This window comes from Carlito syrichta, unplaced genomic scaffold (assembly GCF_000164805.1).
Source record: "Carlito syrichta isolate Samal-C Ts95f unplaced genomic scaffold, Tarsius_syrichta-2.0.1 Scaffold260196, whole genome shotgun sequence".
Taxonomy (NCBI): Eukaryota; Metazoa; Chordata; class Mammalia; order Primates; family Tarsiidae; genus Carlito; species Carlito syrichta.
Genome location: NW_007204292.1, coordinates 141,939 through 165,906, shown reverse-complemented (window position 1 = coordinate 165,906; position 23,968 = coordinate 141,939). Strand labels below are relative to the sequence as shown.

The 23,968-nt window shown below is 37.0% G+C and overlaps 1 protein-coding gene across 2 annotated transcripts in view; it reads right to left on the bottom strand.

Annotated features, from left to right (window-relative positions):
* Window positions 1-1,270: 1,270 nt before the first annotated feature.
* LOC103253982 (protein FRA10AC1) overlaps window positions 1,271-23,968 on the bottom strand; it is a 35,737-nt gene continuing 13,039 nt past the window's right edge. For both annotated transcript variants that reach the window (XM_008052176.1, XM_008052178.1), the window contains 7 exons: window positions 22,382-22,427; window positions 20,225-20,338; window positions 19,010-19,052; window positions 16,234-16,352; window positions 11,452-11,490; window positions 3,600-3,678; window positions 1,271-1,444 (listed from right to left, as the gene is read on the bottom strand). In XM_008052176.1, the coding sequence (XP_008050367.1) occupies window positions 1,402-1,444; window positions 3,600-3,678; window positions 11,452-11,490; window positions 16,234-16,352; window positions 19,010-19,052; window positions 20,225-20,338; window positions 22,382-22,427 (483 nt within the window). In that variant the 3' untranslated portion in view covers window positions 1,271-1,401. The remainder of the gene's footprint in view (window positions 1,445-3,599; window positions 3,679-11,451; window positions 11,491-16,233; window positions 16,353-19,009; window positions 19,053-20,224; window positions 20,339-22,381; window positions 22,428-23,968) is intronic.

Genomic DNA, 23,968 nt, shown 5'->3' with positions numbered 1-23,968 from the left:
CAATTTTTCCTCAGAAATTCCTTTTTATCCACTGTAAGTAGTGAGATTTTCAAAAAAACCAATTGCTTCAAGAAATGAGAGGACTATTAAATAAACATCGATAAATTCATTGATAATCTATTTACTATTTTCTGATAGAAGTTCAGAAGTGAATGCATAATTATTTCCCAGATAGTTCCTTTGCCCAGCACAGTGCCTCACACATAATAGAATCCTGGTAAATACTTGTGGAATCCATGAAAAACAACTATTTAAGAAAGAAACATCTCTGATACTAACCGCTTAAAAATAAGACACCGAATTACTTACTTTGCAGTTTAATGCCAACCACTCCATGTTTAACTGTTATTTTAAATGCTGAATCTTCAATAAAATAACTGGCTATGCTATGATCACTTTCTGCATGTCTTTTCTCTTGTTCACGAAGTCAAGCATCTTCTCTTTTATCTACCCATCTATTTGCTCTTTAAAAAAAAAATCAATAAATCTTTTTGGAAATCTAATTTTTCAAAATTTGAAACTTATGGACCTTTTCTCCAAACAACATACATAGGCACAGATGTTTCTACATAGATTCTAGAATGGTGTGGGTCTCCTGAAGCACACCATGGACCCCACATGAAGAAGTGACATTTTATCTGTCCCTGCAGATGTGTCCCCATATTTGCATAAGTGTATCTGAGACAAGCCATATGTGCATAGTATTATTCAACTAATGATTTATTGCATAATGTCTGGTGGGGGGTCAATTTTGTGACACATGCACTGTTTTAGACTACTGGGTCCTCACTGGCTCCCTGTGGTAATAACTTACTTAACAGGAAATTACCCACGACCTGGGAAGTCCAATTTGACTATAACAAACTCCCGTGAGTGGTAAAGGTAAAAAGGAAGCAAAAGAAAGACAAGCAAAACAACCCAACAAGGAGCCTGAAAGAGGCGAGAATGGGAAAGCAGCAGCTTAAAACGGGGGGCCAGAGCACCACGGGGAAGGAGAGAGGCTCGAGACACAGTTCACCTATCTGCTTTCTACTTCCTGGAAGACCTCAGTCATCCTAGTAATTTAAAGTGATTGAAGCGAGGGAAGACAAATACGAATCAGTGAGAAAAACCCCTTCCGCAGGCAGGAACACGGGAATCCTGCACAGAGACTGAGTTCCATCCTCTAGTAGCTTCAGATGAAACAAGAAATGGAGGCAAGCAAGTAGCTGAAAGGTACCAAGGGGACAGGGAAGTGTCTCCCAAAGAACTGACTCATGAATGTCCAAAGTGTCTGACGTCCTGAGAGGACCTGGATTTTTATTTCCAAAGACAAACTGTGCAAGCTGCAACTTTAGATCAAACATTCATAGTGTTTCAAAGTGTACATTCACATTAAGGGATGTAGGCTTCTCTCCCGTCTCACAGAAATAAATCCTGAAAATACTCATCAAATTCTTCTTCCCTATTTAAAAGAAAAAAGTATACATATTGATAACAATCAACAATTAGAGTTAAAAAAATTACCAGATGGCACATTACATGAGATTAATAAAAACAGACTTTAATTCAACATATTGGCTGATTCTTCTATTTACCAGTATATTCCCATGACTCAGCCATCAACTAATTCTTAGCTTCTAGAATAGTCATAACTAAACTCAGATTCATTAAAATGAAAATATGTATGTTGGCACCTCTGCTTTGAAATACTTTGTGAAATGTCACTGTTTCTCTTTACTTTTTGGGGAGCTTACTTTATACTTTCTCTTTTCATTCTCATTTCAACCTAAGTCTGTTCAATGAATGAAAAAGAAGCTATTTTTAAGGAAAAATGTAAGTCTTAGTCCCAGGACTGGGGAGAAAAACCTGCTTTGGCTGCAGTTTTTTATTACTGAGAATAATACAAAAGTTATGTGTTTGTAGCAGTAAAGATTATATCTAAAACAATACAGTTCTTTGAAAGAAGATATTAGAGTATAATATACCAAGATATTATGAAAATTGTAAAACATTAAGTTAAACGTTAGTGCTGGGAGCCAGAATGTTGCAATGGAAATAGCACCAGCTTGCAGTTAGACAGTGTCAATGCCTAGCTCAGTCACTTAAAAGCTGCCTGAGCCAGTACCTTAACCTCTTGGAACTCAGTTTCCTTATCTATAAAATGAAGATAATTATGTTGCTTTACAGAGTTGTCATGAGAATTAAAGAAATGCAGTTGCTTTCCTTCCTTCTGGGAACAGTGACTCAAGCTGGACAGTAAAAATTAGCCTATCAGTCTCTTTAGAAAATATTCTTTTAGATTGGATATTCATAGTAAGACTCCATCATTTGGTTTTAAATAATTGAGAATGCATAAAGCCATGATAACCATATTCAAATTTAAAGAACAAAATTAATCACAGAATCAAATAAAGTTGATTAAGTAGTATATGCAATGTGTTATTACCCATGCTTCTCTCTTCCTTGGCATGAGAACTACAATAGATGAAACTGGTGGAATCTGTGTGGACTTAGAGTCTCAGTGACCAATGTCAAAAGAGTTGAGTACAGTAAGAGTTTTGTATTATGAAAGCCTTCTTTCATAGGATTTACTCTTATATCTTTATTGCCTAAAAAGATGAGCTGACCCTAAGACCTGTTCTATCATTCTCAGCTATAAAGCTCTCCAAGGAGACAAGCTCAGTCAATGACTAGAGTTTAGCTGGTAGCTTAAACTGGATAGCAATATTGTATTTACACTAACAGCTTTTTAAATAATCCATAATACTCACACTTTTGGAATTTTTTTATTTGGCTGGGAAAAAAAAAGGTTAAGGACATAGAAAAAAGTAATCTTGCTTAAAAACTTTTTTCTAACACACCTGAATTCTATTACACTGAAATCTTCTATTTAGTGAAATGTGTTCTAATCATTTCACTCTAATCTAATCTTTCTACAGTTTAAATTAACGAATTATAGTTGATCCAACAGGTCTACTTACATTATGAGCCAACATGTCTAGGAACTGACAAAATGGGACTAAAATGTCCTGAGCATTCACTTTATTCATAGGCACTACACTTGCTGCTTTTACCTCATCTCATTTTCAGATAGACTCCATGTGGTTCAAGCAGTGAACACCCCAGTATATGACAAGAGCTGGTAACATCCCAGCTCACACCCAGACAGCGTTTTCTCGTCCAACCCATAGCAGAGGTTGAGTGCACTGAGTTACCAGTCTCTGTGGGCTAAGGTGGGTGTTGGCAAACGTGCTTCTACACCTGTGTAAATGTCAGGGGCTCCTCTGTATAGGCTTGTGATAATCACAGTATCATGGAACAGTCTGCTCTGGAAGCTAGTATAAACAGCCCTCTCTGAAGAAATCCAAGCAAAGACCAGAGGGTTATCTGTTACGGTGAGCTGATGAAAGATTTATTGACCAGGAGGCACTGGACATGACCACAAACAATAGCTGGGAGTAAACGCTCATCTTGCCAGGCTAGGTCGTCCTTGGCATTAAATAGATTATTCATGATGTTAAATTTTTTCACTAATTGTTACCAAAAATGGCTGTGGTTATAGCTTTACTAACTGACCGAAAGGGTATGTATTATCTATTAATATCATCAGTACTTACTGTGATTTTTCATCTGTCTCTGGCAGGGGACCCTTCCAAAGTTCAGATTCTGAAGCACTTTCTTCCTCATCAGAGTTTCCTGTTCATTTAAAAGAGATGCTTTCAAAATGTATTATATTTAAAGCACATTTGAACTACCCACCTATACAATCAAATTCACTTTGGATTTAACGGCAACTTAGCTTCAACTTTCGTGGCTCTCTAGAAATTTAATTCACTCTCCCAGATACCATAAACTCTTTTAAAAGTGAATAAATACGTGGAGACACCAAAGAGTCTCGGCAAAAAGGCCAAGGATTTAAAGTCTCATAAAAACTTCTCCAAGTTACAGGAGCAATTCTAATACTAACTCTTATACATGAAAATTATCTCTTGCAATATAGTTGTCTTTGATTTAGTTTCTTCTTTTTCTTAGTAATACAAAAGACATGCATGTTAAGAGTTTTATAGAGAACATATATGCACTAGGATCAGCATCTCAAAAACAGAGATAGTAGTATGTAAGACCTGCTAGTTAAGTTATTAAAAAAAAAGTTTGTCAGATACTTTTACTATGCTGAATACATAATTAGAAGAAGAAGAAATAGGCATTTCTGTTTCAGTGAAGAAACAGGCATTCTCATACATTGTTGGGAGCAAAAATTCTGTAAACCTTCTTTTTGAGGAAAATTCGGTAATACAGATCAGTTTAAAACATATACCCTTCGGCCAGAGATGCTGCATTTAGGAGTATGATTATCTACTTAGGATACATAAGCCCCTCAGATATATATGTACAAAGATTTGCACATTGTATAACAACAACCACCCAAATCCCTCATCAATTAGAGATTAAGAACTGGTTAAATAAATACTGTACAACTGTTAAAAAAAATCTTAGAATATCTATATGTATTGCTATGGAAAATGTTTGTTTTCTATTACATTTTTTATTTTTATTTTTAAAGTAGGATTTATTGAGAGAACAGAAAAGCTCCTACAGTGGGAGGGGACCTGAGGAGGTTGCCCACATTTTTAAAAAGTTACAAAAGTATGCACACGGAAGGCTGAGGCGGAAGGATCGCCGGAGCCCAGCAGGCCGAGGCTGCGGTGGCCGGGAGCAGCCACTGCACTCCAGTCTGGGCGACAGAGTGAGACTCCAACTCAAAAAAAAAAAAAAAAAAGTATGCACAATATATTACCTATGTTAAAACATTATCATATGAATTTATGTATGTAGTATATGTTTATAAGTATAACTTCACAGTGGTTTTATTACCTGTGGATCTGGGATACTTTTACTTTCTATTTTAAATATGTCTAAATTGTTTGTATTTTAAACAAATGAGCATGTATTATCTTCAAAGTCAGTGAAAACAATAAAAAAGTCCACTATGAAAATATAACAAAGCAGACATGTTTCAAATGAATCACCTTATAGCAATCAACTAAAAATTATAAAGTACTGAAAGATGCATCATCAGGCAATTTACACTATATTCCACAAAGTATATTAGCAAACAATTCCTCCCCAGTAATGACCATTAGTCTAAAAGAGAAATGACACACATGTGGCCTGTCACTACTCAATGTCCTTAGTTAAATACAACACAAAAATAAAACAGCATTGATCTGCCACAGCGGCTCTACCCGTTTGCCTGGTGGACTTTGACCCTTGAATCAACATGTATGTCTGAACTTCAGTCCTATTTGAATGTATTCTGGCACCAATTCTAACAAAAAATGGCAAAGTGTGTGTGTGTGTGTGGGGGGGGGGGGCATTTTGTATTTCTAATGATCTATATACCAGTGATGATAACATGAAGTCCTAGAAGTAAGATTTCTGCTCAATGTCAGCCATCACTGAAACTGCCAGTGAGTTCTAAATTGATATTGTGACAAAAAGGAGTAAGAGTCTTCTCTTATTTTTATGAAAACTCACTACATGAGATAACGAACTAATTAGGTTTTAAAAAGGTTGTAATTGTTATGCTGTTACTCTGTTAGTGAGCTTAGAGAAAAAAACTTGCAAGAACTTTAAATTGGACAACTAATTTTGAAAGGCCTTACAATCACTGTTCTCATGTTTCCTGCCAAGAGTACTTCCCACATGCCAGCTTTCCTATACCAGTTTTCTGATACTAGCCAATCAATATCACTAAAAAAATCAAATCAGTTTAGCATAACATTATAAAACAGCTCTCTTAGAGTATCCACTAAAAACGTGGCCAAATAGCCTTAGGAAATCAAGTCTAAATGGACTAAATGACCTCTAAGATCCCTTATGACCCTATGAATCGAGAGTATCTGGTTCCCTGAGGGTGAGAGTCATTACAAATCACTGCTACAACAGCTGTTACAACCTGCCAGAGGTTGGGGAGGGTGTTAGAAGGAAGAAATAATTTGAAGAACAGGCAATACAAAAGGATGCATCAGTGTCAAATCTATGCCATAATTATTGGCAAGTGGGGAATCGAAATTAAGTCATTGACTCTGTGTCCACAGGGGAGCTGGAGGCCATTTAATCCAGCCCGCACCCAAGGGTGCATCTCTTTTTGCAGCACCTCCAAAAACCTTGTCTCTACAATAAATCACAAAAACTACCTGGGTGAGGTGGCATGCATCTGTAGTTCCAACTACTTGGAAAAAACAAGTGGCCACCCAATCTACACTTGACCATGCACAACTTCTTCCATTCCCCTCAGATACTTCTCAGTGACATGTTTTTCTTTATATGAAGGCAGACATCTATACTCAGGCAATTTTCATCCCCAGACTTTAGTTCTGCTGATGACGAAAAGATGCCAAACCCCGTAAATTATTTTAAGATGGTTTATTCTGAACCAGACTTGATAACTTAAGCCCAGAACACCCACCCTCAAGAGGTCCTGAGAACACGTGCCAAATGTGGCTCAATGGTGGCATGGTTACACGTTTTAGGAAGGCAGAAACTACAAGAAACCATAAATCAATACATGTGATATTTTCGCTGGTTTGGCACAGGAAGGAGGGACATTTTCAAAGGGGGACTGCAGGTCACAGGAGGATTCAAAGATTTCTTGACTGGTAATTCGTAGTTCCTATCTGAGGAATTTAGAAGTCAGCAGAGGACATGCTTTGTTAAGATGGGAAACTTCAGGTTTGCTGATGTGTAGATGAAGTCCTATATGTGGCAGACTTCAGAGGGGATAGATAGATAAGGGTTTTCTAAGGTTCCTAGAGTCTGGGAGTCCCCAAGAGGTGGCTTTGCAGGGCCATCAAATAATTTCACTTCCTTCTTTATTTATTATGTGATGTTATGCCAGAGTCAGGTTGGAAAAAAGACTTTTTAGCATATGGAGTAATGGAGCAATAAAGCCCTGTTTGGTAAGTTCTCATAGGGGTGACTCCCCAAGTCTCCTAGTTAGGAATTTGAGTAAGAGAAAAAAAGGACAGGCTTAGTCCTCAGTGCCAACTAGAGTCCCTTCAAAAGCAAGTCTTCTGCATAGTAGCAGCCTTGCAAATGTCTGGGCAGCAGTTTCCACGCCACCTCCTCACTGCGCCCTCCCATCCCTTTGCTCTTCCCAAGTTCAACACTCGCAGTCCCTCTGTCAGTTCTCGACATGTTTCCCAGCCTCTCAACACCTCGGTTTTTCTCTTCTTGACCTTTTCAAGTTTTCAATATTTCCTTCAGAGTGTGGTGTCTAAAATGGCACACAATTTTCACTGCATGCTCTGAATCATGAAGGCAGGTCTGTCATCTTGGTCTTTGTGAATATATTATATGATAACTAAGGCACTACTGAAGACGTGGCAAATATCTCCAAGAATCGTGATAACAGATGGGCAGGTCAGAGCTTTACAGACTTTTTTTTTCCCCCATTATCCAGAACATTTATTTCTTTATTTTCTCTTTTAAATTGAAAATACATAATAAGTAAAAAGCAAACTGATTATATTTTAAGTCACTGTGAATGATCCAAAATTATTTTTAATACAGACTTAACTTTTGATTGGATCAATTCTAAAGAATGAACACAGACTCCATAATATAATGTCTGGTATTTTTCTTTTCTGTGACATAATAACAGCTACAGGTTGTCAAGAACTTATTGAGTCAGGCACGTATTTTACATGTCTGTTTCCTCATTTGGTTTCGATCATAATCCAACAAAGTAGGTCTCTTTATGCCCATTTTACAGACAGAAGTGATACACAGCCAGATCAAATCATTTAATGTGGATCTGTACAACGTATCTGCCAAACTGAGATCTAAAGAGTAGATGTACATTTGATTCACTGTGAACAGTTACTGATGAGAAAGGTAACAGGGGACAGACCTTGGAATTATAAACTTGCATTTAATCCCAGCTCTGCCAATAACTATCTGACCTTGGACACTTTACTTCAATTCTCTGGTTCTTGGGAGATCTAATGCTCACGGTTACTACAGGTAACAATACTGTACTAGATACCGGAAATGTGCTGGGAGGGTGGCGAATCACCAAGCTGTACACTTTAAATATACAGTTTTAAAAATCGGGTTTCTAGCCGGGATCGGTGGCTCAGCCTGTAATCCCACGCCTTTGGGAGGCTGAGGTGAGTGGATTGCCTGAGCCCGCGGGTTTGAGACCCGCCTGGGCAACTTGGCAAGACCTCATCTCTACAATAAATAAGAAAAAAACCAGCCGGGCATGGTAGCGCGTGCCTGTAGTTCCAGCCACTTGGAAGGCTGAGGCGGAAGGATTGCCGGAGCCCAGCAGGTCGAGGTTGCGGTGGCCGGGAGCAGACACTGCACCCCAGTCTGGGCGACAGAGTGAGACTCCAACTAAAAAAAAAAAAAAATCGGGTTTCTTCATTCATTTAGAAACATTTCCTAGGCTATGGTTTTCTCATCTACAAAATGGGGATATTCTGTGCCCATTATTAAGATTAAATGAGGTAAAACCTCTACTGCACTTGCCATTGTGGCCAACAAAGTAGGTAACCAATGAATGAATGCAAGTTAAAATTCTTTTCCCCACAGAATTGGATTTTCTCTGTGAGTTTGATTTTAATAACACATACACTAAATGGGTCAAGATGGTAACTAAATATTATCCAAATGAAAATACAAGTAAGAGATAGCAACATGTGAAGCATAAAACTGCCAAGACCATCTAGGACAGACCACTGATCACCAAGACGCCACCTGGGCTGGGGTGCCGCAGCCAGCAGAGGAGTATGTCAGCGTGAGGGAGATCATTTGGTTCTTCAAGGACCAAATCAAGCTACAGGCTATCTAAGCTGGTACAGTATTCACCTTGTTCCCACTGCTTAAGTGTGGCTTTGCTGGGCGAGGTGAAAGTGAGTTAGGGCTACTTTAGAGGCAGGGGAGGACTCAGAGGGTGAGGGAAAAAGACAGCGAGAGCGAGAAGGGAGGCGAGGAAACAAAAGAACAGACAGACAGAAAGCAGCGATTCAAGACCTTTCCCTAAAAGATTTTTAACAATAAAAAAAAGGGCAACCCCCTCGGGTCCCCTTCTACTGTGGGAGCCATTCTGTCCTCTCAATAAATCATGCTTTCAAACAAAAGAAGTAAAATAAATATTCATACCTCTCACTGTTGAAAATGGATGAAAACTAAAATAAACATTCCCACTCTAGCCTATGTGCACTTTGTTTAGGTATACATTTATTATTTCATTCTGAGATGACATTTTTTCACCAGTCTTATACCTGGCTATGTTCTAGAAACTGTGACTACACTTCACTTCGTTTAGAAAAAAATCCTCCTGATAAATTAGGGTTCACATGAGGAGAAAGAAAGTATCAGTGCTTTGGGACACTTCAAATAAGTTGAAAACACAGTCGGTACAAGCGAAATAACTTATAAGGAATATATTGTACTCCTAAACTAGAAGAATACTTCCACTAACACCTCACTCTCCAGTAAAAATTTAAACAACAAATACCTTAAAACTCCAATTTTTCTCAGTGCAAAATTTCTGACTACTAAATACTTAAAATTTCTTGTTAAGAACAGCTAGTAATGTTTACATTTCAGTTGTGGTACTTGGAATAATTATCAAATTTTTTCTTGCGTTTGCTACAATAAATACTCATTACTTTAAAATCAGAACAATCTAAAAAATTTTTAGATTTGTAAATCTCCAAGGAAGCGTAGCAGTCTCAAATTTCTAAAATTCTATGACCTAAATCGAGATTTTATAAAATGAATTACATATTTGTTGGACTACACTTTATTGTTAGGCCCTGAGCCTACTGCAAGTCTTTAAGAAATTCCATATTGTATTCAAAACTGTTTGTTAAATCACAAATGTATGAACTTTTTTATAAACCCACAGGAGACTCTTCTCTCAAAACTGCCAGGGCAAAGATGAACACTCTCTGAGTTCTCTTTATCATCTTATGGGTGCAATTCATCCTTCTACTGGTGGTTTCATTCTTTCCTAATAACCATCAGTTGTTAGGAAAAACACAAATTTGTAATGTTTCTTTGCAATTATGCAGGACTTTTTGGTATACACTTACCTGTATCAATTTTATCTCTAGTTTCATTTACACTGCTATTCTACCTTATGTTTCCATTATTCTGATTTTTTTAACCAAAAAAAAATTATTTTAGTTTTTAGAGACAAGGTCTTGCTCTGTCACTCAGGCTGGAGTGCAGTTGTGCAATCAAAGCTCACTACAGCCTTGAATTCCTGGGCTCAAGCAATCCTCCTGCCTCAGCCTCCCAAACAGCTGGGATTACAGGTGTGCCATCACACTTGGCCAAATTAAAAATTTTTTTTTTCTTTTTTATTATTATAAAAATGTGGGGTACAATCTGGGGTTAGGTATACAAACGTTGATTATGCAGGTACCCTTGTTAATTAGGTATGCCCCTCCCTCCCCTAGCAGTTTCCCTCAACTGTCAGTCCCCCCCGCCCCGTTTCCAACCATGCCAATCCCTTTCTTATAGTATTATAATTGTTCAAGGTCCACTTATGAGCGAGAACATATGGTACTCTGTTCTTTGTTTCTGTGATAGCTCACTGAGTATGGTTGACTCCAAATCCATCCAAGTTGCTGCGAAAGTCCATGTTTGTCCTTCTTTATGGCTGCACAATATTCCATTGTGAATACGTACCACATTAAAAAAAAAAAATTGTAGATATGGAGTTTCCCTATGTTGCCCAGGCTTGTCTCGAACTCCTGGACTAAAATGATCCTCTTCCCTCAGCCTCCCAAAGTGTTGGGATTACAAACATAAGCCACCATGCCCGCCCAAAAATCGTATCTTATTGTACATATTTTTTCAAGTTATTGTGAATATTTTTGGAATGTTGCAGAGAAAAAAATAATAGAATTTGCAGCAAATATTCAATGAAATCCAATCTATTTTGATCTAAACTAATGAAAATCATAGGGCTAATAAGAAACTAACCAGTAGCAACTAGTTCTTAACATCTTCTTTTCCACGCACAAACCATATCCTTCATTTAATCAGTCAAAACCACCAAATGCCAGAGATCACTCAGTCTCATGCAACATAAGCAACATTTCTTAAATCTTCATCCACTCTCCCAATTCTTTCTCCACTCCAACATCATCCCACTACTTCTCATCTTTCACATTTTATAATATAAAATGGAAACGTGTATCCCTTGTATTTACTAAAAAAAAATTTTAATGCTCTCTGTACTTAAAACCAGACACTTTAAAATTGTTCTTAACTAGGGAATAAATCATATGCTTTTGGTCTTTTTCTGATTTTTCCCACATATAAAAATACTTTACAAAAACAAAAAAAAATAATTCACATCAAAGCAAGATACACTCATGGAAAACTCAAATTGCAAATATCTCAAATCTCTATATTGTTATTAAATCAAGATTTGATACTTACTATCTGCAGAATCTTCTGATTTCTTTGAGGACAAATGTCCTAAAAGGAAGCAGAGGAAACATCATAATTTAATTAAGTATCCTCTTGGGTGGGGCAACAGTTTTATCTGTAACCAGAATTCTTCCCAATAGCCTAGTCTGCTTATGGCCTCACCGACAAACCTGTCACCGTTTTCTAATCTTTCATATTCCTTAGTCTGACCTCCCAATTAAAATGTTAGGCTCTTTTAGGCAGAAACCATATAGTATTCTCTCATAATGCTGGCCTGGAGTAGCTCACACAAAACTTAAAAACTGATAAGCACCTGTTAAAAACTTCATACTGCTAAAAAATAAATAAAACCACATAGATTAGATGTAATATAGACAATAGCTTCTTTTATCTATGAAGATATCCAGTATCTGAAAGCAGTTTACAAATAAATACTTATTTTTCCCAATGTTGTTTACAAGGTCATATATAGGTGAAAATCATTTCTCTGTAACGGATAACAACACATACAATTATGTCAGAAAGCAAAAATTCTCGGCTCTATGATGGTTTTCTAGTGAGAGAAACAGAAAGAGAAAAGCACTGAAGATCTTTTAATGTAATTATTTAAAAAATCACTATACAGAGCCTCCTGCCATAAGACTTCAGGAAAAATACTTCTGAAGGCTATGAAGTAATAAAGAATAGGTAACACATGGAGACTAACAATTCTCCCAAAGTTCCTGGAAGGGAGGTCCTGCAAGCCAAAGCGGTGAAGAAGGTGCCAGAAGCACAGGGTACACAAGGAATGCACTGCCAGCCCCTAATACAGGGAATGTGATAACAGCCTCCCAAGACCGAATGTCTGCATGGAAAGAGATGAGGCTTATCCTCGAGGCCTAAGGACATAATGAGAACCAGAGAGAGGAAGCAGTAAGTTGGGCCAGATGTTCAGAGAAACCTGCTATCTGCAAATGTAAAGGACTCTTTTGAATGGCAATGGGCTCCTTTTCTGGAAGTGGTGAAGCAAATGTAGACCACCACACAGCACAGCGCAGCGCTTCTCTCAAACTCTGTGCACACGAGCCACCCTGGGAGTCTGCTAGATCTGGAAGGGTCTGAGGTTGTACGTGTCCAACGACTTCCCAGATGACAACAATGCTGCTGGTCAGAGGACCAGACTTTGAAATGCAAAACGAAAGAATACCCTTTAAATGAGGGTTCCAGGACTGATCTCATGCTCCTTTCAACTTGGAGAAACTGGTTGAACTCACGGGTTCACTCCCTCACCTACCACTTACTGAACACCTACTGTAGGAGCAGGTTCTGGTAGGAACTGGAGATAATTAAACAAGGCACACGGTCCCTTCCCCCACAGGAAATATACAAGTTATCCAAGGGTACCATGTGTTTCTAAAGGAGAAGTGCAGGCACTATGGGAGCGTGTCACAGGGACCTTGTTTCTCTTGTTTGGAGAAATGGGCTGATGGGTTGTCATCAGGAACCGAGTTATGCTGAAACCTGAAGGATGAGGGGGGCTTTTGGGAGAGGGGTAATGGTGAGAAGGTAAGATCATGGACTTTCTGCAAGAGAGTCTACCTAAGTATCTTGCCCTGCCCATACCTCCAAGTCCAGCTATTATCTTTCTTACTTTTTCTTTCTATACATTCATTCGGCTACCTAGGCATCCAGTCATCCATCCAACCATGACTTATTAACATTTTCTCTGATGGCAACCTGAAGATGTCGGAGTAGATGGGATCTCACAGGGAGAAACTACTGAAGCTAGGAAAGTTGGAAGTGAGGAATTTCAACACCCAGGGGTAAGAACCAGGAGGAATGCAGCTGAAAGAAGCTGAGGAGAGGCCAGAAAGACAGGAATACAATCAAGAAGGTAAGTTGTTTTGAGGAGTGTCAACAGTCCAAATGCAACTGAGACATTGAGCATTTATTAATTACTATTCAAATTTGGTCCAACTCAAGCTGGTCTGGCAAGAATCCCACCAAGATCAAGCTAATTCTAGATGATGCCAGATAGCAAGATACTATATTCTGGAGATTGCTCTCAAAGACTCTGAAAAGAGAATAAGAAAGAAACAGATGTCTCAATTCCACTGTTTTGGTTTCCCATAAGGGGGCCCAAAAGAAACCCAGAATTATTTTTTGGAGGGCAGGCCCCTTGTAATACAGGCTGCCCCTTTAGGTAAGTGTTCTAGGAACCCACCTATATCAGTGTGCCAGCTAGTGTTGTTGTGAGAGGCCGCATTTAGCTTCAGCGGAAAAAAAAAATTTTTTTTTTGGAGATTCTTTTAATGTGTTTACCCTTTTCATGATAGGTGATTTATTATTTGTGCCGAACATGAGCTAGTGGGGTTCTGAGGACATAGCAATGAACAAAGCAGGCAAACCTGTCTCCCCTTAGGCTTTTATGTCATTGTCATAGGTGTAATAAAGGAAAGTCCCAGGGGCCATGACAGCATCACAAATGAGAGTCCTAATTTAGATTCAAGATAGGGGATGAAATCAGGAAAGGATCCTGGGAAGTGGCATGGAAGCTTAGACTGGAGAATGAATTGGGACAGAACTCAGGGTTTCAGAAAGAGAAGAAGCAGCATCCATGTAACCTCTAAATGGAAAGAGGCTTGCCATCTTCTAGAAACTGGAAGGCTACGCAGGTGAAGTGTGAACGTGAGGTGTGGAGTAGTGAAAAACCAGCTTTGTACGGTATACCAGAACCACGTCATGTAAAACCTTTTGGCTTGGTCAGGTTTTGGCTTTTGTCCTAAAAGCCACAGTAAATCACTGGTTTGTGGAGAATGGGTTAAGGGAAGGAGATGTTGGATGGCAAGACCACAGGGACCCAGTAAGAAAATACAGCAGTAGCCTAGATGAGAAAATATGGTGCTTTGTAACTCGATGGAAAGAACGTGAGAAATATATACTCTAGCGTAAAACTGATAGAACTTAAAACATAAATAATGAAGGGAAAAAGTGTCAAAGATAATTCCCAGAATTCTAAACATAGGGATCATCTACTGAAATATGGACCACTAAAGAAAAGCATCTCATTCCAGCACTCTGGGAGGCCAAGATGAGAGGATTGCATGAGTTCAGGGGTTCAAGATCAGCCTTGGTGAGATCTCATTTCTACAATACAACCAAGAAAATTAGCTGGGCGTGGTGGCATGTGCCTGTAGTTCTAGCTACTTGGAAGGCTGAGGCAGGATTGCCTGAACCCAGAAGGTTGAGGCTGCAGTGGCTGTGAACGTGCCACTGCACTCCAGCCTGGATGATGAAGTGAGACTCTGACTCAAAAAAACAACAACAACAAAAAAATACACATCTCTAAGGAAGACCACATACATTTGTATGTATAATCTGAAGAATCCAGTTCCACCCTGATCCTGAATATTCAGCTACCTAATCCTGTTTTCAATGTACTGAACATATTTTCCAAAGTAGAGATTAGTTCTTTAATTTGGAACATGTAGTGATTAACATGGCAACAATTATGATATAAATGTAACATATAATAATGGATGCAACATGCTTCCCAAGTGATACATTAAATATTTTACTAGCATACAAGGACAAATAGATTTTAAAACCTCAAATGAAATCTTTACATTTATTAGTTAAAATTTACCTTAGAGTGAGAAATAATTAAAACAGAGACAAAAAGGCACTTCAAGTGCCATCTCTCAATAAACAATAAGGTAACAATATCTTCCTCTCATCAATGTTACTAAGCTATTAGGCCTAAAGTCTAAGGCTAAAGCTTATACTCATATACCTGAAGCTATGGGAGCAGATGAGATCACATAGGGAGGGGAGATTTTAACTCTATCTGCCTAATAAATATGTCATGACATGCAAGAAGAATGCACGTAAGAAGCAACCAAGCTAATGATTTTCACAGCTGGAGCAAGAGAGCCCTCTCCTGTCCAAGTGTTACATTCACATTGGCTTGAATCTCATTCAGTTACCCACTGAGGTCAAGTCTGATACCCTAGGAATCACAGCCTGTGGCTCCACTTTACTCTCGGCTGAAAAAGCAAATTGGAGTAACCTTCACATCAGCTAATTATGTGCCAGGTACTATGCAAATGCTTAACGAAGTCACTCTTTTTTCAACTTCTGAACAATTCTGTGAGGTATCGGGACCATTTTACACATGAAGAAACTGAGGCTTAAAGAGTTTAAGGACTGCTGAGGAAAAAGTAAACAGCTGACTGGTAAATGTGAATTTAGCAATTATTTACTAAGTACATGTGCACAGCACCATGCTAAGTTCTGAGAACAGATACATGTCAATCTCTTTCATTTCAAGAGACTCAAAGAAAAAAAATCACATAGACCATTATAACTAAAAGCAATGCTATAATTTTATATTTACTTGTGGATTACAGACCGTTTTTTAGTGTTCAAAGTGCCTCTCACACCTTTATTTGATTCTCCACAATAAGCTTGACCAGTATGAAGGCCAGGTATTCAACTAACTCCAACACACATGAGAAAAATAAAACTCAAGTTCAGTGACTTATTCAAGGTAACAAGTCTGTAGGTGACAAAGCGGAATTAGAACACTGCTTGCAATATTTCACCACCTGCTAAAAACAAACCATAACCAACCCTGTTCTTAAAACTCCTGTAAGTCACTGTAAATTCATACCTAAATTCTCAGTTTCCTTTCAACTACCATAAAATGAAATTCTAAATGCATTCATCAATTAAATTATAGATTTGAGATATGGCAGGTTATATTTCATGTTCAGAAATGTGAGTAGACACCATAGCTTCATTTCCTTTTACCTTTATCCTTTCTTTTGGAGTCCTCGTCTGCAGAAGATAATCTGGACTTTTTATATGATGACTCTTCACAGTCCTTTTTAGTTTTATCCTTTCTTTTTTTTGACTTGATTTCTTTTCTCCTATATTAAATGGTATAAAATTAAAGTTAACTTTTTCAGCTGACCCTTACAAAAAATAAAAAACAATTAGTAAGAAAATAAAATCAGCTGGGCGCGGTGGCTCAAGCCTGTAATCCCAGCACTTTGGGAGGCCAAGGTGAGAGGAAGCCTGAGCCCACGGGTTCGAGACCACCTGGGCAACTTGGCAAGGCCTCATCTCTACAATAAATCAAAAACTAGCCTGGCGTGGTAGCTCGCGCCTGTGGTTCTGGCTAGTTGGAAGGCTGAGGTGGAAGGATTGCCTGAACCCAGCAGGTTGACGCTGGGGTGGCCGTGAGTGTGCACTCCAGCCTGGGCGACGGAGTGACATTCCAACTCAAAAGAAAAGAAAAGAAAAGAAAATCAGGTAAAATATTTATTTTTTAAATATAATTTACATAAAAGGAATCTTAAATAATTCTATAAATATTTTAGGCTAGTATGTTAGTTAAGACCGTTCTGTAAGATAACAAAGCTTAAACCCTCTGAGACAATAATTTTTTCTAAGTCCTGTACACAACTTTAATAAATGGAAGTCATAGTTTTATTTGCTTCCTCCTTTCTATAGTCTATCATTTAGCCATAAAAAAGGTATAAAAACAAATTTCATTTCTCGCTACATAATTCATACCCACCTACATGATGAAAAAGCAAACACAAGAAACTACTGTAACAGCTCTAAGCCATCAGTAAGTAGAAATTTCTTTTCTTAAGAATGAAGAAATATAGTAAAAGTATAAGGAATGAAGATGGAAGAGGATTATTTTAAACTGATATATCAACTTTAGACCACTTATAATTGATAATCTTATTATTGCAGTGTTATCTCTTCTAGGCCAGGTTGACAAGGTTGTCAGTACTATCATGGTTGGCAAGCAATTAATTTTAATTGGTTAAGAGAACTAAACAGGAAAAGGCGACAATGCTAACACTGGGACTAGCAAGGAGAACAGAGAGCCAAAGGAAAGATTACTTTCAAAAAACTTGTTTAATAGATTTTCTAAATTAAGGTACGCAAACCAATGCCACAGTACTATTTAAGGCAGTAATAACTTTTGCCTCCACAGAATATTTCAATTTTGAAACGAAGCTCAAAAGTCAAGGTCAAAAAAAATCTCTGGTTTCTTTCAGTGTCTTTAGTGAAAATGGAAAATAAAGGTTTAGGCTATTCAAGTAATCTAACAAATCCTGCTAATTTTAAGAATTAAAAAAATTACTTAATATTTAATTTTGAAGCTAAAATACTAGATAGGCACATTTATAACAAAGCTGGTATTTTTGACAATCCATGCGATCATTTGAAAAAAATCTGATTTTAAAATTAGTATTTTTACATACACATTTTATAAAGTTGCAAAATCTGAACTTTGAACTGCTATTCAGGACATGAAACCTGACCACTTAGCTAGGCGTGGTGGCATGCAGCTTAATCTCAGTACTAGGGAGGTGGAGGCAAGAGAACCGCCTGATCCCAGGATGTCAAGGCTGTGGTGAGCCATGATTGTGCCACTCCACTCCAGCATGGGCAACAGAATGAGACCCCGACTCAAAAAAGAGAAAAGAGAGAGGGAGAGAGAGAGAAACAAACAAACAAACCCAACAACCCACAAAGATTTTGTCTTAACTCATTCACAAACGCTGACATGAATTCACATCATTCCAAATTTGGCTCCTGGTTGCTGCTGACATGAATTTACCTCATTGTGGAAGACTATCTTTCTTGGTTTATAATCCGAATAAAAATACAAAGTACAGCATGCTAGTCAGAGTGGTATCTGAGGCAAATACTGGATATGTCTGCAACTTTCAGTTGTGAAAAAGGTGATAATTTAGAAAAGACCATTTCACTTGATCTTAATGACAGAAGTTTGCGGCAACCAGCTTCAGATTTTTTTTGTTGTTCACACACTCTCGGTATTAGGAAAGTGGAAAATTTGCTGGTCGCGAATGTGTTCAATACCAGGACTATGCTTGACTTCCATGCCAGACGCTATGGCAAGCACTTACATGCACTTTCATTTATTCCCCACATAACCTCAGAATTCTCATTTCTTCAGATGATGAAATTAAGTCTTACAGAAGCTAAGTAGCTGCACAAGGAGCAATCCAATAAGTGGAGTAGCTCAGAGAAACACCTGGGTCTGATTTCAAGCCCATAATCTGATTGACACTGCGTCCTGCAGAACACTGGTATGCCCACACATTCACTATGGCAGATACACTGGAGTTCATGCCATAGGATCCTGGCTTTAACACATGAAATGAATACTGAGGTGTATAACCTGTTGCAAGAATGACAAACTCCAGTTCAAGCACTGTTTAAATCAGACACAAGACCCACTTTATGAAGCCTGCTTTGCAACACGGTTTCTAAGAAGATTAAAGTGTCTGAACACTGGCTCCAAACTAAAAATTTTAGCATCCGTCCACCACCTGGCACAGGCCTGCACATTTAAAATTGCTTGGCTAGAATAGGGCACGGTGGACATCCAACTCCCTGAATTATGAGGTCATACAATAATGCCTGATTATCTACATAATCAACCAATTCAACCATCAACCACCCAAGCCTACTCATGCAGGTAAATGACTATGTCCCAAGATTACTAAACATTACTAAGCATTTTAAAAGATATTACCTGTGATGAAAATTTAATTTAAAGGAACATTCTTGACATAGCCCTAAAAAAAAAAGAAAAGACTGCTGAATGGCTGAGTTTGAATAACTATACTGCTACTCTACTTTTAATATCATATACTCTCACTGTCTTTATATTCTCTTACTATGAGGGAAAACAAATGATCTAAAGAAAACAACCTGACCCTCACCACCTCAAAAAATGCAAATACATGTACACATATAAAACAATGATATTAGAATGCTTGAAGAATTGAAATATTCTAACATTACTTTAGAACTATGTGTTGACAATTTATTCTAAAAGCAAACTGTGCTTCACAGGCAGCACTCATGTGTGTCTCACATCAACACTATCTCATAATAATAATGTGGGCACAGTCATTTCCTCTGAAGTGCTCTAAGAACTTTCAAATGGAAGGGAGCTTTTCAAATAGTTCCTTAATTGTGGGTTCTTCTTTTGCCTTAATCTCAGTCCACACTGGCTGACTTTTCCTCACAAGCACTTCCAGAAGGAATTCAGAAGCCAGTCTGCATGGATGTGTGTAAGTGGCATGTGGAGATATTCCTGACTTTTATCAGGAGTGGCAGAACATTCTGAAGGCACACTTACTTGGGACCCAGAGAAGGCTCAAGGCCACTTACATTATGAAGGAGAGGAGCAGCTGACACATGAAGACTAGTTACAAAAAATAAATAAAAGAATGACAGGCTCTAAAACATCCATGTCAAGGGTAACTGCTTTATTCTGGAGTAATCGTCATGATTTTAAGACTGAAATCAAGAACAATTATGTTCTAAAATTTTCCTTTATTGACATTGTCAAAGAAAGTGAATTTATCATCCATACTACAACAATATCACTAAACAATCACCTCATGTGAGATTTTCCTGATTGCCTGTTCTGATGCTCTGTTTCTTACCATGTAACTTGGTGACATTCTCAATTTAATGGGAAGAGATCTTCACTCTACAAATGATCAGTTTACATTTGACATGAGAATTATTTTACCAAAACATCACTGTGATGCTAAGAACATAAAAATTTTAGGCTCAAAAGTTCTTTGAGATTTCAGGAAGCTCTGAGAAAAAAAGAGCACTTCCAGAAAGATAAGTAAAAAATGTTAACTGAATTTTAAACAGTCTATCTATTTCTAATTTTAAATTAAAGACAAGCTTGGACGACTCAATCTTATTCCCCCTAAAGTCAACTTACTTAATTTAACAAGTGCATTTCTCTTTTCACCATGCTCAATATAACCAAAATTAACTTCCCAACTCTTTAAGCCTTCTTTATTATCGCAATACTTATTTCCACAGAAAAACTGACCTGCAAAAAGGAAAAGAATATTAGCTATGGTAGTGGATGACAATATCTATATGATCTAGTATTATCTCTAAAATTTACTTGTTAAAAAAGAAAATTCTTAGCTATATATAGTCAGCATTAAAAAAATGACTGACCACAATAAAAGCTGAACTGTTACCCAAAAAATCAGTCACAGAATACTTTCTTGATAGACTGTTTATATTTAGATAAAGAGTTTTAGTGACTCTCTATCTAAATATAAACAGAATCTTACTCTTTGGAAAGTGAGAGTACTGAAGAATATATATATTTCTCAGAAAGTTGGTTAAAAAAAAAATTAAATGTACTTTCCAAAGTTCATGCACCTGAATGAAACCTCTAAGTATTTAACAGCAATAGTAAAATTAATATTTTAAGTATTAACATAATGACATTTATTTCAATTTTCTATTTTTAAAAAATATAATAGCTTCTCTGTCATGACATTTATTTTAAATGTTAGTATAAATGGACACTGAAAACATATTTTAAAATTCTAGCACTTTGAGGTGAAGTATAAGTAATCAAACCTGATACTTCAAACTTTAGAATCACTTGACACTTAGATTAACATCACATTATCAAGTCAACCATATATTCAGACCTCCAAAACAAGACCTTACTGATGACTCAAGATTAAAAAAACAAAAACAACTACTCAACAATTATTTACTTTGACAAAAAAAGACAAGATCCTAACTTTTATCTATAGGAAAAAAAATAATTTATATCACAATGATTTGAACCAACAGGAGCAAATCTGAAACCAGCAAAATCTTTTCATTAAAATGTAATAAATTATCAAAATGAATTTAGAAAATTATAATCCAAGAGGCTGATTTCAACCTGTTTTACTTATTCCAAATGAATATTTTATTAAATCTATACATTTAGTAATAGCTTTGTTTTTAAGACAGCAACAATATTTTAACTTTATAAAAGAAATCACATTAGTAGCTTTGTCTTCCCTTCCCAACTACTCATTTATTCAGTTAGATGAATTTAGAGAATAAAAAGGTAGCATTATAAACTTGCCTGAAAATTCCATTTAACAAAAGCACAAAATTCTAAAATTGTGAGACATTTCAGAATCTCTCATTATTTTGGATAAAGACACAAACTAAAATGTAACCCTAAGAAAAAATTAATAGCTTTAAATGTATTCTTTTTTGTTCTCTAATAAAGTGCTTTCAGGGCTGACCCTTTATTACTTATATAAAAAAATTCCTACTGTTTAATTTTGCTTATTTTATTGCATATCCAATTTCACACCTGACATAAAACGTATCCAATTTATGGAAGATGTGCATGAATCACACTGATAGCATAAAATGTTTAATCACTTACAAATGTAACCTTTATTTTCAGTTTAAAATATTTTTGAAATTTAAAATTATCTCCTAAATGCTACTGTATAGTTTCCAGAACTATTAACATTTAAAATATAATTATTCAATAAAAAGCTAATTTTATAGCATGGAGCAGTACAGAGGTATACAATTTCCAGAACAATTTTCTGAACAGGTTATAATAATGCATAAATGTTTGTTTGCTTGCTATTAGACTAATAGCTGAACTCGATCTTAGGGACTCCCCAAAACAAGAACTAACCTGTCCAAAAATTCTATTGAGTTCAAACTGACATTTAATTTCTACTTTCAAAATGTGGGTTTGGCTGAAATACACTAATACCAATTTATTATTCCAAAAACTGAATTTAAAAAAGGAAAAGAATCAAGAATTAATTTGTTTAAAGTTTCCCGCTATGAAATCTTTTACTCTTTAAACATTTTCTATACATCTTCAATTAAATGCTCTAAAGCCAAGATTCTAAAGGTAAAACTCATTAAAGCATTATACTCTGATCTTTGTATCAGAATGTATCACAAATACACCTTCTCTAATGTTACTTTTGTAGATTATTTATTGTATATCTTAGAAGTAATCTTACCCAATGACTTTAATTCAGTAACAACAAAATAAGCTACACCTATTAAAAAACAAAATTTCTTAAAAATGAATTACCTTTTCCAGAAATTACCTCTTTTTCTACTCTCCACCTAAATCCAAACTGATAATAAAAAAATTACATTTATGCCAAAGTAAATTTAAACATTAAATTACACATAAATCTAAACATGGAGCCAATAATACCATTTACTAACCTAAAAAATAAATGCACTTTTGCATAATGATAGCGTTTTCTCTTGTTACAGAATTCCAAGTACTTGAAAATACACTGAACAATTACCAACTTATCTGTTAAGAACTTTTTTGTTTTAAGATGTGGGGTACAATTCAGGGTTAGGTACATAAGTGGTCATTGTACAGGTAGTTTGGGTACCCTTCTTGATGTGATGTGCTCCCTCCTTCCTTCCCTGGCTGTGTCCCACTACTGTCAATCCCTTTCATATAGTAACATGACAAGTGTTCAGGGTCCACTTATAAACGAGTACATGTAGTACTCAGATCTTTGTTTTTGTGAGGAATCACTGAAAATTATAGACTCTAAATCCATCCAAGTTGCTGCGAAATCCATAATTTTGTTTTTCTTTATGGCTGCGTAATACTCCATTGTGGGGAGCAACTTTTTTGAGTCAGAGTCTCACTCTGTGACCCAGGCTGGAGTGTAGTGGCAACTTTTTTGAGTCAGAGTCTCACTCTGTGACACAGGCTGGAGTATAGTGGCATGCTCACGGCTACTGCAGCCTCGACCTCCTGGGCTCAGACGATCCTTCCGCCTCAACCTTCCAAGTAGCTGGAACTAAGACGCACCCAGCTAATTTTTTGATTTATTGTAGAGACGAGGTCTTGCCAAGTTGCCCAGGCTGGTCTCGAACCTCTGGGCTCAGGCAATCCTCTCACCTTGGCCTCCCAAAGTGCTGAGATTACAGGCATGAGCCACCATGCCCAGCAAGAACAACTTTTAAAAAAAAAAACCTTAAAAGTTATAGATGCCAAGCCACAAGATTCCTAAGCCAATAAACAAATAATCTATCTTTTTCTATTATACTGAAAAAAGAGGCTACAGTATAGAAAAAGGCAGTATATTCTAGTGTAAGAAAGTACAGTCTTTGGAGTCAGATTATTTACGTTTACATTTTAGCTTTACCACTTAACAGCTGCATAGTATTGGCGAAGTTATTTAATCTGTTTTTGCCTCAGTTTCCTCATAGATATACAGAGATATGACTATACCCACTTCTTTGCTTGAAGAGGTTAAAATGAGATACTACAGATAAAGCACTTGCAATAGTTACTAATGCACAGCAGATCACGGGTCAGTGAATTATGGCACACAGATTTGCTCTGGAAATGCAACAACATCCATTAATTTACATATGTCTATTTTCACTAACAGTAGGACTCACTAGTGCTAACAGATACCGCATGGTCAGCAGAGCTGAAAAGAGTTACTATCCGGCCCTTTACAAAGAAAGTTTGCTAACCCCTGAATAAATGTTCAGTAAGCATTACTCATTAGTTGTTATAATTATGACCCATGTCTTGCCAAAGGATATAATTGGTTATTTCCCATATACATAAAAAAGCACAGGGTTCAATCATTTTATTTTTTTTGAAAGCAGGATTTATTGAGGACAGTGGGAAGGG